Source organism: Macrobrachium rosenbergii, chromosome 54, assembly GCF_040412425.1.
Source record: "Macrobrachium rosenbergii isolate ZJJX-2024 chromosome 54, ASM4041242v1, whole genome shotgun sequence".
Taxonomy (NCBI): domain Eukaryota; kingdom Metazoa; phylum Arthropoda; class Malacostraca; order Decapoda; family Palaemonidae; genus Macrobrachium; species Macrobrachium rosenbergii.
The window spans coordinates 31,103,198-31,120,697 of record NC_089794.1 but is presented as its reverse complement, the minus strand read 5'-3'; the positions used below and the strand labels follow the sequence as shown (position 1 = coordinate 31,120,697).

The 17,500-nt window shown below is 34.1% G+C and overlaps 1 protein-coding gene across 2 annotated transcripts in view; it reads left to right on the top strand.

Annotated features, from left to right (window-relative positions):
• The window catches only part of LOC136834938 (uncharacterized), a 564,478-nt gene that overhangs the window by 517,612 nt on the left and 29,366 nt on the right, over nucleotides 1-17,500 (top strand). For both annotated transcript variants that reach the window (XM_067097787.1, XM_067097786.1), the window contains one exon: nucleotides 9,344-9,403. In XM_067097787.1, coding sequence (XP_066953888.1) covers nucleotides 9,401-9,403 — 3 coding nt within the window. In that variant the 5' untranslated portion in view covers nucleotides 9,344-9,400. The remainder of the gene's footprint in view (nucleotides 1-9,343; nucleotides 9,404-17,500) is intronic.

Here is a 17,500-nt window from a genome sequence, read left to right as displayed (position 1 = left end):
TCTCTCTCTCTCTCTCTTACACACACACAATGTTTGAAAACTAAAGATATCGTTTTTCATGCTTTAGACCAGAGCAAATTAGTCGACCGACGATTAGAAATTGGGCTAAGCCTTTTTAGATCCAGATCTCTCTCTCTCTCTCTCTCTCTCTCTCTCTCTCTCTCTCTCTCTCTCTCTCTCTCTCTCTCTCTCTGCTGGTGTTACTGCTTTAACTATAAACTTAAAAAACACTGAATTTGGGAGCTTTGTCAAGGGATACACTCTGTGGGCGTTGACGTCTCTGGTTTTCTCGTTTTTTTTTTTTTTTCCTTCCTTTTTTAATCATTGTTCGTTCTCTTGGCCTTCCCTCTTCCGTTTCAACGAGGTTTTTCGGTTAATGTAAAAGTTCTGCTTTGTCGCCTCAGCACAAAAGAGTTGAATTAATTACAGGTTCGTTCTCTCTCTCTGTCTCTGTCTGTCTGTCTCTCTCTCTCCTTCTGTTTATCTTTTGTCTTCCTTCCTCTCTTAGATTTCGGGGTCTTCCTTTTGAAATTGGGAGATTTTCTCGTAAGAAAACTTTGGCTCCTTTTAATCTTCCGTGATTGAGTTGTATGCCATGTATTGTAAAAATTGTGAGTTTCTGTACGTATGTACGTGTGTGTGTGTATATATATATATATATATATATATATATATAGTGTGTGTGTGTGTGTGTGTGTGTGTGTGTATCAGTTGACAACTGGATAGGCTTAAACCCCGATGACTTCTCTCTTCACTTTTTATATATTTTTGTTTTTGTGCTTCGGATTTTCGTCCAGAATAGGTCGAGAATGCACATATTAAGCGATCCCTTCTGATACACAACCCTCCACATGGTGTTGTTAGCTATATAAATTCCAGACTTGACAGCCATGCTTTCCAGTTGTTTGAATCTGTAGCTAATTCAAGAATTCATGTATTCATACATATTAGTAACAGAAACCTATTCCAGCAAGTTTTCTTTTTCGGCTGTGGTACATATTCATTTTAATTACTCTGATATACTATTCTGTTTAATTTGATAAGATGCTACTTCAGCTTCCAGACATTTTTGTCTCTGAAATCTCTTCCAGGATTGACATCTAAGCATTCCATTTGCTTAAGTAGCTTCCAGGTTTGGAATCCGTAAATTCCTGCTTTTAACTTTTTTCCATGTTTAGAAATTTATAAATTCCAGTCTTGAAGCGTGTCCAGATTTGAAACTTACAAACTCCAGCTATGAAGCTTGTGCAGTTTAGAAACTAATAAACTCCAGCCTATGGAATTGATAAACTTCAGTCTTGAAGCTTATCTAGTTTCGAAATTTGTAAATAAACTCCAGTCTTTGAAATGTACAAACTCCAGTCTTTGAAATGTATAAACTCCAGTCTTTGAGATTTGTAAACTCCAGTCTTTGAGATTTGTAAACTCCAGTCTTTGAAATTTGTAAACTCCAGTCTTGAAGCTTGTCCAGTCTTTGAAATTTATAAACTCCCGTCTTTGAAATTTATAAACTCCAGTGTTGAAATTGATAAACTCCAGTCTTTGAAATTATAAACTCCAGTGTTTTGAAATTATAAACTCCAGTGTTTTGAAATTGATGAACTCCAGTCTTTGAAATTGATAAACTCCAGTCTTTGAAATTGATAAACCCCAGTCTTTGAAACTGATAAACCCCAGTCTTTGAAACTGATAAACTCCAGTCTTTGAAACTGATAAACCCCAGTCTTTGAAACTGATAAACTCCAGTCTTTGAAACTGATAAACTCCAGTCTTTGAAATTGATAAACTCCAGTCTTTGAAATTTGTAAACTCCAGTCCTGAAGCTTGTGCAGTTTTGAAATGCACACATTCCTGAGTCCATTACCTACAGCGCTTGAACCCGGCCGCCATTCTAGTTTTTAATCTTCCGTAGCATTGAAATCTAATCCCAATCGCCCCTGCAGTCATCACCCCTCCCAATCATACCACCTGAGCCCAATCAGCAGAAAACATCAGCGGCAGCAGGGTTAAGCGGTTAGCCCCTGAAGCCCTCTTTCCGATAGATACTATCCACAAACTCGTGAAGCATTAGCATAACGCGCATGTTATTTGAGCAACGCGCAAGTTCTTTGAAGTCGTGCGTAGGGTTTTGGCGGACAATGCGCGGGGCCCATTTGAATAACGCGCAAGTTGATTAACTTGCTGCTTTATTTTGATATACCATATTTTTATTTATTTTTTTTATTATTATTGCACTGGTTACTTGAATGTGGTGCCGGCTGTTGGAGAAATAAAGCAGGGTATTTTGACAAAAGCAGAAGACATCTGAAGAACGCGCAGGCCATTTGAATAAAAGCGACCGGTTGTCTGAATCAGATCATCAATAGCTCTCGCTCTCTCTCTCTCATACACAATCACTACATCAACCCCGTTTCTTTGGTCTACCACTAAGATCCTCCCCTCTCTCTCTCTCTCTCTCTCTCTCTCTCTCTCTCTCTCTCTCTCATGCCCCAAAAATATGTAGGCTGAAGAATGGAAGAGGGAGTAGAACATTGATACCAATCACTTTCTTAGTGGTCTTAACATCGGCCTCTTTTGTAGGGCCGAGTTTTCCATTCTTTTCAGTGTGGCGATTTCAGATAACTTCATTATTGTGGCTGTGGTTGTTGCTCTTGTTTTTGTTGATGTTGTTGTTGTTGGGGTTGTTCATGTGGCTGTTGTTATGTAGATGTTATAGGCAATTCTATTTTTGTCGTATTTTCTCTTGCCTTTTGGCCCGCCTTATGTGCGCGCGCATGTGTGTACACACACGTGTGGATGTATGTATGTATACATATATACATATATATAAATATATATATATATGTATATATATGTATATGTATGCATATATATGTATATAAATTATATATTAAAATGTGTGTTTACCTGTTGGGTTACAGTAACCTTAATAAAAAGAAAGTAGTTTTATGTTTTTCATCCTAATTTACTGTTCTAGTAATGTAAGTAAGATGAACTCATTGAAAGGTTCCCTGCACTGAACACCCTTGAAAACTAATTGACCAACTTAATTATTTATAACGTTCATTTAACATTTTTCGTGGTCAGTAGGTTTGCGTTAATGTGGTCCAATGATTGACGAGTTGAATGCTTGGTTTTCGTCAGATATTTCACTAATTTGAACGTCAAATTTCACCCATATATTTTTGTAATCCTTTCGCATATTTCTAATAGTTTGATTCCTTTCCTCTTATTCCTAATTCAGCGCTGATCCGGTGTTTATCGAGATTTTCTCTATAATCTTCTTTAATAGCGTCGATCCAACTGTGGGTTCTCGAAGGTATTCGGAAGGAGCAGTCGCGCTAATTTTTATGATCTTCGCGTGGTATTTAAGAGGCCTTCTTTTAACAGGTTTTTAAGTAGCGAACGAGCCCAGAATGCGCCTGTTTTAGGCGCCGTTTTATTGCATAGCGGGGCGGCGTTCCCGCGCGTTGAGGGCGTGTTCAGCAAGTCGTTTGGAAAGTGGTAGGATTTTTGTGTCCGTGTGGGTTCAACATCATGAACGCTCCATTAAGGGGTGGTGTTGATCCTTGGTATTTGTTTGTTATCTTGTCAGTTTTTTAAAGTTATTATTAGTAATTTTATTACCGTGGCTCGTCCCGTGTTTGTCGCTTATAGCAGTGGGAGTACTGCACCAAATTGGGTAATAAAAGTGGATTTTGTAGATTTTGTTAGTTGCTTAGTAAATTTTATATTCGATAAGTTTATATCGATGAATGATGTTGTATTCTGTCATTACCATTAGAGAAACAATACATAACATATATATATATATATATATATATATATATATATATATATATATATATATATATATACATACATATATATATATATATATATTTGTGTGTGTGCGTGTTTGTGTGCGTCATCACCAACATTAAACTAAAAATGTCGTTTGATATCAGATTTTTTTAATATAAAAATTGTCACGGTGTATGTGACAAATTCATATATATATATATATTTATATATATATATATATATATATATATATATATATATATATATATATATATATATATATATATATATATATGCACAGAGAGAGAGAGAGAGAGAGAGAGAGAGAGAGACAAAAGAATCTTGTCCATCTTAAATTAGAAGAGGCCGGGGCATCGTAACCGATCCGGGCCGTAGCTTTTGTTGGGCCAGACATCTACAAGCTTCCTTCCCTCCGGAGATCCTCCAAAGTAACGTCCTTCGGCCCAGATCCTTGGCACCTGGACTCTGCTGGGGTCGGTGGTGGTGGTGGTGGTAGGATCTCGATGCTTATTATAGGATTTAGATTTGCTCTCTCTCTCTCTCTCTCTCTCTCTCTCTCTCTCTCTCTCTCTCTCTGCTCGAAACGAATGGTCTGTCGGATCTTAAACGGCCCTGTTAAACAGCGAGGGGCGAAATGTTTGTTTGTGAGAGAGAGAGAGAGAGAGAGAGAGAGAGAGAGAGAGAGAGACTTCAAGGGTGTTGATTCTTATAAGCGGAAATTAATGGGCTTATTAATTTCATACTGACGACGAGAGCTATGGGGGGGGGGCAGATTGAGAGAGAGAGAGAGAGAGAGAGAGAGAGAGAGAGAGAGAGAGAGAGAGAGAGAGAGACTGCAAGGGTGTTGTTTCTTATAAGCGGAAATCAATGGCCTTATTAATTTCATATTGACGACGAGAGCTATCGAAAACGGCAGGGTACTCTCCTCAACGAAATACATCTGATTTTAATCTTAAGACTATTTATGCCCGAAAACCCCTATATTGAGGGACCTGACTGTAACCCAAGGGTCTTATCTATGAATTTAGTGACCTTTCAGTTTCCAAAGGAAGGTTTTTTCAGTTTCCAAAGGAATTTTTTTATTTTTTTATTTTCCAAAGGAAGGTTTTTTTTACTGGAATATTAACGAGGCAAAATGGTGTTCTACGTATGGAAATTGTCTTCAGGAACCTTTCAGTTTGCAGAGGAAGATAATTGTCGCCTGTTTATTAATGTATTCTTTCTTTTTTTGATAAGTGAGATCTGATCCTTCTTTATTTGCCTTCACCTCCTCTTACTTCCTAATGAACACCATATTTTTTGGAAGCTTGAATTTAAAGTCTGTGGACCTGCGGGTTTTTTTTTTTATATGAATAGGTTTCATCTTCTGAATAATAATAATAATAATAATAATAATAATAATAATAATAATAATAATAATAATAATAATAACAACAACGGCGTTCTACGTAAGGATATTGTTTACGACCTAAGAAATCGAAAAGAGGAAAAGGAACAACCGTGTATAAACCAGGTGCGCCATCTAATGCCAAAAGATAATACTTAATACCAGCGGGAATTTTCTTGCAAGGGCGCCATCTAACATCAAAAGAGACTCACTTAATACCGATTGAATTTTCAACGACGAATGTCACCTTGAGAGTAAAGTAGGCCGTCTTGAGCTTCAGGCAATATAAAAGGTGCTTCTTAAGATTAAAGGAGAGTAAGTTCTTTGGCATGACCGCGCATACCCCAAGAGCTCAATCGCATCGCAATCCTTCAATGTCGTTCCGTCCGTGACTGCGCAGGTGCTTCGAGAACCCCACCCCCAAACCCCCTTAAAAAAAAAAAAAAAAAAAAAAAAACACTAGCATCAATCTTGCAGGTGAAAACTCAAGGTGCTCCACGGGGCCGGAGACGCAAATGATCTTTTCTCACAATTTAGTAACAGGTTTCTGCTCGACGGAATTTTGTCCGTGTTGCTGCGCTAGATTAGACTTTGAAGTTACAGTTGGCACGGGCTCTTGTTTAGCAAGGTGTCTTTCTGTGACAGAATGCAATTGAGGCTGTGTTAGTTTCTACCAGGGTATTGGGTACAGCTATTGCAAAATAAAGGTAGCCTAGTTGAAGAATGGTTGATTTGCATATACATATATATATATATATATATATATATATATATATATATATATATATATATATATATATATATATACACACATATATATACTGATAGAGTTATAAAAAATACAGTCTATTAGAAGGATGTTTATTTTATATATACATAATATATATATATATATATATATATATATATATATATATATATATATATATATATATATATGTATATACTGTATATATACATATATACACACACACACACACACACACACACACACACACACACACATATATATATATATATATATATATATATATATATATGATAGACTGCAGAATAAAAGACAGCACCTTAGAAGGATGTTTGATTGATATGTACATATTGATAGATTGCAAAATAAACAAAGCCTATTAAAAGACTGTTTGTAGATATATACAGTACAGCTTTTGATGGAGTGCCGTTGCATTCCTACTTGGAGCTTAACATCAACATAATCATTGTGCTAATGAGATTTCTTGTGGGGTGTCTATCAACTTCCACATTATTCTAGGCAACTAACTTTTAAAGAAAACTTCTTCCCTCATCGTTCAACTTTTATCATACCAGTAACCACTAATAGTGATTTACATTTATCTTATGAATTTGGTCAGTAATTCTACATTATGCATTTTTAGCAGTGCCGTTTGTCTTTTTATTGATTAATTATTAGTTACTTGCAAATCTATCTTATTAAAGAAGGGTAATTAATGTAACAAATGTTGAAGTAATATGATTTTTAATAACAAACTGACAACAAAGCGAATCAGTAAACAGATAAAAGTTTGTATACATAGAGAGCAACTAAAAGTTTTAAGTCAATGATACATTCCGTGAAGAGCAGTACATTTTGCCTGAGTACACAAAGTATGTATCGTATATATTATATATTTTTATATATATATATATATATATATATATATATATATATATATATAATATTTAAATAGATATTGCAGAAAAAAAAAAATATATATATATATATATATATATATATATATATATATATATATATATATATATATATATATATATATATAAAAATATTATATATATAATATTTAAATAGATATTGCAGAAAAAATTACTGATATAATGAGCATCCTTTGATTTGACAGATTCATTCTTTTTGAAAATACAAAATCTCCTTAAATTTTCTATATTACTTAAAAACTGTGTTTCGTTTTTAGGGATCGTTTTCTCATGATAGGACACTGGTTAATTTGCCTTCAAGTTTATTATAAGAAATAACGTATTGGCCATTTTAATTTGCTAAAAGAACCACTTATTGTTTTAAGAGCTCGACCTTCTGACGGACTGTCTCATCATTACTATCTTTGCCCTGCTCCCCTTTTTCTCCTTCTCGAAAAGAGAAAATATATATAAATCTTTCAGACACCTTTTGTGGGCAATCGTGGAGAAGGCCGGGGCCAGCGATCACCCACAATAGATAAAAAAGCCGCCATCGACATCTCGCGATCCTCCGGAGATAGTGTCAATCCACATTCACAACGAAGGTCGTTATTCCCGCTTGGGACTGTGTACTCTCGGTACTTAAGGGGTTTTTGAGGAGATTTTTGTGGGTACCTTGGAGTACCTTGGGCCGCTCTCCTTCGCCCTCCCGTTGATGAACGGGCAGGAATGAATGGGAGAGAACCCAGGGCCACGGCTCCTCATCCTGACGATCTCTTGAAAGGCATCGTTGAGGGTTAAGAGAGAGAGAGAGAGAGAGAGAGAGAGAGAGAGAGAGAGAGAGATGGTTATCGAGGGCGCCTCGCCCGCAACTATTTCAAACGTCGGGGTTGCGTCGATAGGTATCTTAGCGTGTGTGTGTGTCTGTGTGCGTGCCCACCGAGGGCCCACCACCGCCGCCGCCGCTGCCACCCCTGCGCCGCCAGGAATCCCTCCAGTGCCCTGGGAAGCGCGCCCTTTCTGGTGGTGAGCCACGGGCGAGATAAGGAAAGCGGAAGAATGTTCTAAAGGGGGGTTGGGGGGGTGGGAGAGATGGCGACGATACGGAAGGAGTTTTGTTTCAGTTGAGACGATTAGTTTTGAAAGAATGAAAAGCTGCCTTTAGGAAAGCCATTTATTATGTCTTGAAGAAGCCAGAGGTAGGCTATATATATAAAGGACATTCACACCGTCTTCCGTATTGTTTTTATGTTTGTTTGTTTGTAGTGGCATGCGCTTAGAGAAAGTGTGTGTACATAAATACATACATACATACATACATACATACATACATACATTTCTCTCTCACACACATATATATAATATATATATATATATATATATATATATATATATATATATATATATATATATATATATATATATATATATATATATATATATATATATATATATATATATATATATATATATATATATATATATATATATATATATAGAGAGAGAGAGAGAGAGAGAGAGAGAGAGAGAGAGAGAGATGCTATCAGAAACTTCTCAGTAATTTTTTTTTAAAAACCTAAGGTATGTGTTTTATCTATGATATCTCATTTTTCCTTGTATTATTCATAGTTATATGAAATTCTTTGCTTGTCATGCAGGTATATTTGAGCATCACAAGAATCTAATTATTTTGAATGTATGAAGGAATTGTGTTGTTAACTCTCACTTTATGAAAGTGCCATCCAGATGCTGATTGTTATTGAAAGAAAAAGTTTGCAGCCATTGACATTCTTTATCTGTATATTACATTTCTCAAAAGAAGTGAAAGGTTTAGAATTGTGGTGATGCGTACAAGAGTGATAAGAAGGTTAGCATATGTGAAAATATTGAAGTGAGTGTTTTGAGATGGTCCGGTCATGTTGGAAGAATGGAAGACATTGGGTTGGTGAAAGGAGTTTGTAATTCATAGGTGTGAGGAGTGAGGAATAGAGAAAGACCTATAAACATTGGCTAGGAAGAACCCCCTTACCAAGGAAGTGGAAGCCGCAAGTATGATGGAGTTGAGTGGCGCATTGTGTGTGTACAAGAGAGTTTATGCTCTCTTGATGAACCTCTTAGTGTGCTCATATGGAAATTTTCTGCACAAGGGGTGTTCATCCATGATTCCAAAGTTGAAGTATGAGTGTAGCAAAACTATTGTCGTGTCTTTGCTATGGAACAATCCCATGGTTAGAGAAACAGTTTAAACTTGAAAGGCTCACGATTTTTATATTATATACAGTATATATGTACACACATATATACATGTACATGTACAGTATATATATATATATATATATATATATATATATATATATATATATATATATATATATATATATATATATATATATATATATATATATACTGTATATATGGTGTGTGTGTGTATTAAATATACCTTTACATTTGCAGTACCTAATAGTTATTTTTATTTTTATTTTTCAGTTTACCCCTGCGAGTGACGCCAGAGATGTCAAGTGCCGGAAAAATTCGGACTGTTTTATGGTAAGTGCTAGCCACATATTTTGTGGTCACAACCAGGTCAATGTTATTTTTGCCTGTCACAGGGAATAGGGTTTTGGGTATGTGTGTGTGTTCGAACATGTGTGCGCGCGCGCGTGTGTGTGTGTATGAGAGAGAGAGAAAGAGAGAGAGAGGTAAGAAGCAAACAAGTGAGGACACATTTAACATGAACATCTTGGGATGGTAGAATGGGACATTTTTTATGCAGAACGTAAGTACTGAAAATAAAATTTGCGTGATCAAATATAAACATAAATATATGTTTATATGTGAATGAGAGAGAGAGAGAGAGAGAGAGAGAGAGAGAGAGAGAGAGAGAGAGAGAGAGAGAGAGAGAGAGAGAAAAGAAGAATACATTCACTTTTACATCTTGTAATGTTAAAATGGAACTTATGTAGAAAGTAACTACTGGTAATGAAATTTGCGTGATCTCTCAATTATTCTTGTGCCGGTCGATACGGGTGAAAGCATAGCAATTCAAAATACGATGCGCAGACGGTGGAGAAAACAATTATTTCCGGCGCATGCTCGCGAGAAAGTTGTCATCGGCGTCTAGTGTGACGCGGTATTGTTTTTAAATTGTCAAGAATATTGCATCACCATTTTGAAGTAAGTGTGGCGATCACTGAATTGAGTTGAAAACACTTTCGATAACGGATTGGACGTATATGAGATTTTTGCATTGATTTATTTGTTTATTTATATGTTTGTTTGCAATTACTAATTTTTATTTTAACATTGATTTGATATTACCTAAACATTTTCTTTATTAAACAAAGTCTGACTTTTATGGTTTTGTTTTTGCATATGCTGATATTTATTCAATCTATATATATATATATATATATATATATATATATATATATATATATATATATATATATATATATATATATACCGTATATATGTGTATATGTGTATATATAGATATGGGTAATAAATTTGGTATCCAGTGCTAATGATCTCATTGATCCTCGACCAATGTGGTAAATAAATTGTTAATGGCTTTACTTCCTGTTTATTAAACGTTAGTTTTAAAAAGACGATATTTGCTTCGTTGTTTACACTCTGCCAAACGTCTAAAGTAAAGCCAAATTTTAGTGAAATAGGATAAATGTGCTCATCTGACGGCCTCCCCCCCTAAAAAAAAAATTGAGAGATATTGTCAATATTCGATGTTCATAGAGAAACAAAAAATAAATAAATAAATAAATAAAAGCTCTCTGAAAATTTAATATTAAGACATTATAACTATATACTATTTTGATCAAGTATATTAAAATGTGTCGAATTACAATTGCAATACAAAGTCAGAAATGATAAGAAACGTATCTTACTTTGATATACTTTTGATCTATATATAATTTTTGCAAAATATTAATCGGAAATTCTTTGAAGCTTGAAAGTGTTCATTTTTACTTTACAGATTAGTAACATTGAATGGACATTAGTTTTAAGGTGGTTGTATATTTTAAAAGGTAAGGTATTAAGACTTTCAATTATTTAAATAATTAAGACATTTCATTATCTTTACTTCACAGATTAGTATTGACACTAGTTTTAAGGTTGTATATTTTAAAAGGTATTAATACCTTTTTTATATAGATAATTAAGATTTAATTATGTAATTTCTTGAAATACCTACGATTTCTTAGAAAAAATTCAAAAGCAAGATACCAATAAGATAACAGCTAAGCCTAATAAAATATAAATCCGAAAATGCTAAACTAACGCTGGACAAAAATAGCATTCATTTCACTACAAGCCCTTCCACGCACATTAGCATCTCAAAGGGATACCAAAACGAACGCTAAAAAAGGGATACAATACGTGAGTGTATCCGTGCGACATATCAAAAATTGCCTTGAAGAAAAATCAGGTTTTTGGGAAGGGGGTCCGGGGTTGGGTATTGGGGCAGGGGTTGGGAGGGGAGAGAGGGGGTCGTGTTTAGAGGGGTCACTCCCCTTTTCCGTCATGGGCTTAATCTCATCTTCAATGCTCTGGTGGCTGCTAATGCTCCTCTATTGATCAAACTCAACAATGGCTCGAAGTGACAGCCTTTTAGGCACTTTCTTATGGGGCTGTCAGGCCCAGCCAATCGACCAAGACGGCCAGAAGAAGAGGAAATTATATGTATGAAAAGGAAAGAGAGGAGAAGAGGAAGAAGAAATAGGAGGAGGAAGAGGAGGAGGAGGAAGAGGAGGAGGGGGAAGAGGATGATGTATGAAAGTGTTGTAAAATAATGAATTAAATATATTATGCATACTATTAAATGTATTATGCATACTATTGTGCATTCATCCACGATTCAGCTGTTAAAGTATGAATGTGGCAGTGATAATTTCCATAGTTTTTCCTCTGGTTTAATGTATCTGTATATATATGTATTCATATATACATACAATACATATACACATGTATATATACAGTACACATACACACACATATATACCTATATATATATATATATATATATATATATATATATATATATATATACATATATATATATATATGAAAATGTGTATGTATTTATATAGACAGAAACAGTTAGGGATAATGGGAGGACAACTCAATTCGTAATTTAAAATTAAATGCCTATATGCATATGCCAAAAAGCTATGAGAGAGAGAGAGAGAGAGAGAGAGAGAGAGAGAGAGAGAGAGAGAGAGAGAGAGAGAGAGAGAGAAACTAATTTTCTAAACAAAAATATGGGAAAATGTACTGAGCAATATGTCCTCATCCAATAAAGTGGGACAGGGTCATTTGTAAAATTTACTATCGAACTGTTCTTAAAAAAAAAACCGGCTTGAATACGTGTCCAAATAAGTAGCACTCGAGGATTTTGAATTAAAAAAAAAATGCAGGACATAAGTAACTTTGGAACATGAGTTGAAGTACTGTAAAGCGGGAACTTATAGTACACAACTATAAATGGAGCAAGTAACTTTGGACGCTTATTGAGATCTTGATTTCCGAATCAAGAATCTGCTACGGATCAAAGGCACTGGATTGTTAAAAGAGAAAAAGAAAAAGATTTTGAATGCAAGCGTAAATGTAAACTATATTCTCTCTCTCTCTCTCTCTCTCTCTCTCTCTCTCTCTCTCTCTCTCTCTCTAAATATTTTTGACCCATGTTAATCTGTTTTAATTTTGCATATAACTCTCATGGAATTTTCAATCCTCATCCAATGTATCTGTAAAATGTATTCTGGTAATTCCTTTTTCCATTAAAAACCACTTGCTTGCCAAAATTTACTGGTACAAAATAAAGTACTTACATTAAGATTTATTCATTATTGTTGCTAGAACATCCAAAAATATTTCCTAATATAGAGATAATCTAGGTATGCAAGATACCACGTGGACAACTTAAGAAAAAAGAATAACATTCGAGGTCAGTGACTAAAATCAAACCTGTAAAAAACAATATGTACGATACTGTAACTCAGAATTATAGTCGACGCATTTTAAGAATATCACTCGGCCACACCCACACCCTCCCTACCCCACCCCGCCATCCCTGCCTAACCCCCTTCCCGCGTTCTCGATATTACTCATACAGCTGTCTTTTTCATAACCCGGACTCGGAAGATCATGCAAGATTCAGAGACACTCATGCACTGAGAGGGGAAGATGGCGTCCAGTACCACCCCTACCGCTTCCCTTGGGATGACGAGTTGCAGCGGTCATTGACACACACACACACACACACAGAGAGAGAGAGAGAGAGAGTGAATTACTATTTGTTTTGTCATGAAGAGGAAACTTTCAAAAGTATGTTGATAGAACAGTTGTACAAAAATAAGTACCAATTTACAGATTCTAGAACCTCTTTTAGTTATTGAATGAACAACCTTTCGATTTTATCAGTGTCATAGCCAAGCAGCAACTGATAGTGTCCGAGAGTGCGGTACGATAATGTCATGCATTATCTACGGTGCCAGGGAAGGGGCGTGGCGTGGAGTGATATTCTTAAAATGCGTCGGCTATAGTAAGGTTTGGTTTAGTGATCACCTTTTGACAATGTAGTGCCCTGTTGGCCAGAGAATCTAGTCATAGTAGGCTGTCTGTGTTAAGAAGTTGAATTCCGTTATTATTATTGTGCAGCTATAGGAAAGTTTTGAAAGAATGTCAGTACTGAAATATGTAGGACATCTTATAGTGGAAACACTGGACCATTCTCATTTCCAAAAGTTACCCAGATCTTTACTGACGGCTACCAATGTGAATGGTTGAGACAGATTGAGACTAAATGTAGATGTCATGTCTTAATTAGCAGGTCATTAAAGAAGTGGTCGAAAATTGCAGGGAAATGACACCGGATATAGGGAAAATACGGATATAGGGAAAATAGAAAGACGAACAAACTTCATAAAAAATGATGAAGATTGAGTATGATAAAGGTTTTAATATTTTATATTCCTGGATACATCAGAAACACGAACATAAGCATTCTTGGTTATATATATATATATATATATATATATATATATATATATATATATATATATATATATATATATATATATATATATATATATATATATATATATATATATATATATATATATATATATATATATACATACACATATAATACAGTTAGCAGGATTTAGCTCTCTATTAGCTTTGATAAAAAAAAATTAAACCCTTAGAGAGAAAGCCTCTCTCAAAGTAGGGTAACTAAATACTGAATGAAATCCTATAGTAGCGGCACGTATCATTGTCAGTGATGCCATAAAACACTCATAGAGATAATTGTGTCCAGTCCTGATCCAGCTTCTAAAGATCCACCCTCATGATACAAGTATAGGTCTTTGTTGTCTCCCGTCACCCGCCTCCCCCCCCCTTTTTTTTTTAACCCTTTATACCAGGTTAGGAGATTTTTTGCTTTCTGCAATCGATGTTTGTTAGTGAGTACAACTAAAAATGAAAGCGATTAGATAGAAAACAACTTGTTGATCGGCAGTTAGGTAATACTGAGATTGATTTCTGATCTTAGTTTCTGACTTTAGTGTTATATTTCATATATACAATAACTGCAAGATTAAGAGTTACTTGGTTTATAATGTGCTTATCTGTATGCATGTATGTATCTCTAGATGTAAGTAGAAACTGTAAAACAGTAAGGCGAATAGAATGCTGACATTATAATTTCTTTATATAGTTCAGTGGCATTGCCCAGTTTCTGGAAATCCTGTTCGTGAAAAAGCCTGCAGTTCTGTCAGCTATGGCTATTTTGTCTTTGCATGAAAGTTTCTGGAAAATTAAAAAAAAAATGTCAAATATTTATACATCATTTACCATTAAGTCTTCAAATTAAATCTATTCCTGTTTATCATTACAGTGTAAAATATATTGGCATCAAGTAACAGATTCTTGACCATTAATTTGAAATATAAAGTTAGGATCTATTCTGTTATATATATGTGTATATATATTATATATATATATATATAACATTATTTTTATATATACACATTATATATATATGTATATATATATATATATATATATATATATATATATATATATATATATATATATATATACATTTATATTTTTTTTTTTTTTTTTTTTTTTTACACTGCCTGAACTCCAACAGATATCATAACATAGTATTTCGGATTAAAAAGAAATTGCACTTGTGTGAAACGTCAGCGTTTCTCATATCATGCTAGCTGTCCTGATATCTTTCACTGCTTCATAGATCATATACCCCCTACCCTAACTACCCATTATCTCCGCGTGGGTCCTTTCCCATTATCTCTGGAAGGCTATCAAGACCAACTCCCATTAAAAAGGGGAAATGGTACTTAAGATCTCGGACGTCCATATAAAGTTCTTATTGATTTCTGTGATCGCCCTTCCTTCGCTTCTGTGTCTTCCTTTGTTTTGGATATTTTTAGAGGCTTTATTCATTTCTTGCCTTATTTATGAATCTTTTTAGTTAATTATGATGGAATTATTTATTGAACGGAGCCATATTTTCGTGCTTCCCACTTTTGCTTTGGGATGTTACTTAGCGGGTCCTGGATGTTCTGATCTGTAGAGTATTCAGGTTAATGAATTTTTCTCTTTATATCTGGATATACGTTCCTTGCGAATAATAATAATAATAATAATAATAATAATAATAATAATAATAATAATGACTTCTTCCCAGAATAATGACAGTAATATTGATAATAATAATTACTTCAGAGAGCAATAATAATAATAATAATAATAATAATAATAATAATAATAATAATAATAATAATAATAAAACTACCTGCATCTTTCTATAAAGAAACTCCCTTTATCTCTTTATTGCTTGCTGTAATTATTAAGGAGAATGATATTGCAGTAGAGCTAAGCTTTAAATTGCAACGTCAAGAGTCGAATGACGCCTCACAATTTGGGGAAGATTGCCCACCCGTCAGAAAATAATGATCTGACCCAAACCTGAATAATTGTCAGAAAAATTGAACGCTGTTATAGAGTGTCCGGACTCTCTCGACGAACCCGTCAGAAAATGATGTTGTTGGGAACGTTTGAGGATTTTGCAAAGTTTGCTTTGTGCTTGTAAAAGAAGGGGGCGGAGGGGAGGGGGAGAGGAAGGTGTAGGTGGGTGAATAAAGTTTTGCAATTTGAAAATTGGTGGGCGGAGGACGGCGAGAGAAAAAAATGAGGAATTGATTGCTTGACGAAGGGACAGAATTGTTAGTTTAAAACATTATTATTATTATTATTATTATTATTATTATTATTATTATTATTATTATTATTATTATTATTATTATTATTATTGGATCTTCTGATGTGATTGTCCCCTGATTTTATTATTACCACCGTCCTCCCTAGAATTATTATTATTATTATTATTATTATTATTATTATTATTATTATTATTATTATTATTATTATTATCATCATAGATCAACATTTTATATTACTTCCATTATTATTATTGGATCTTCTGATGTGATTGTCCCCTGATTTTATTATTACCACCATCCATCCTAGAATTATTATTATTATTATTATTATTATTATTATTATTATTATTATTATTATTATTATTATTATTATTATTAGGTTTTGTTATTATTATTATTATTATTATTTATTATTATTATTATTATTTTTATAAAATTAGGAAAAAGACCTTCTTTAACCATGTTTTGTTAAACAAAATGGCAGTTACAACAGCATTTATTTTACATAGTAAACGCTCAGTTCGTCTTATTGTTTTTCTTGCGCCGGAATGGTTGCAACCATTCCAGCGTTAGAAAAACAATTATTATTATTACGAATTGAGCGTTTATTATTATAAAATAAATGCTGTTGAAACTTCCATTTTGTTTAATGGATCTTCTGGTGTGATTGTTCCCGATTTTATTATTACCACCATCCATCCATTATTATTATTATTATTATTATTATTATTATTATTATTATTAGTGTAACTATTCATTTTATGTAATTGTTTTGTTCTCATGACGTATTTTTTCTTTTATATTAATACTGTTAACCAGGATATTCGAAAAGCCACGCAGTGTAAAATTAAATTGCAGATGTAACGAAGACGGTGCGAAGTAGAAGTGTAAAGTGATCTGTTTGTAAGAACGACTGCCTTTTTTTGTGAAACCGGTCATATAACACACACACACACACACACACACACACACACACACACATATATATATATATATATATATATATATATATATATATATATATATATTTTATATCCTTACATTTTATATAATATATATATATATAAATGTATGTATGTATGTATGTATGTATGTGTATGTGTATGCGTGCGTGCGCGCGCTTCTTCACAAAACACATAGACAGTTCAAGCACGTGTACTCATACGTCACTCTGTATATTGTTGAGATATTTCCTTTACAACACCAAAAACCGATCTTGGCTGACAGTATTGTTCATTGTGAACCAGATCACATTCCGTTTGTATTTAGCAACCGCCCCCCGCTTCCCCTCCTCCTCCTCCTCCTCCTCCTCCTCCTCCTCCTCCTCCTCCTCCTCCTCCTCCTCCGGGGTTGATGCTAATGCGCGCCTGACAGA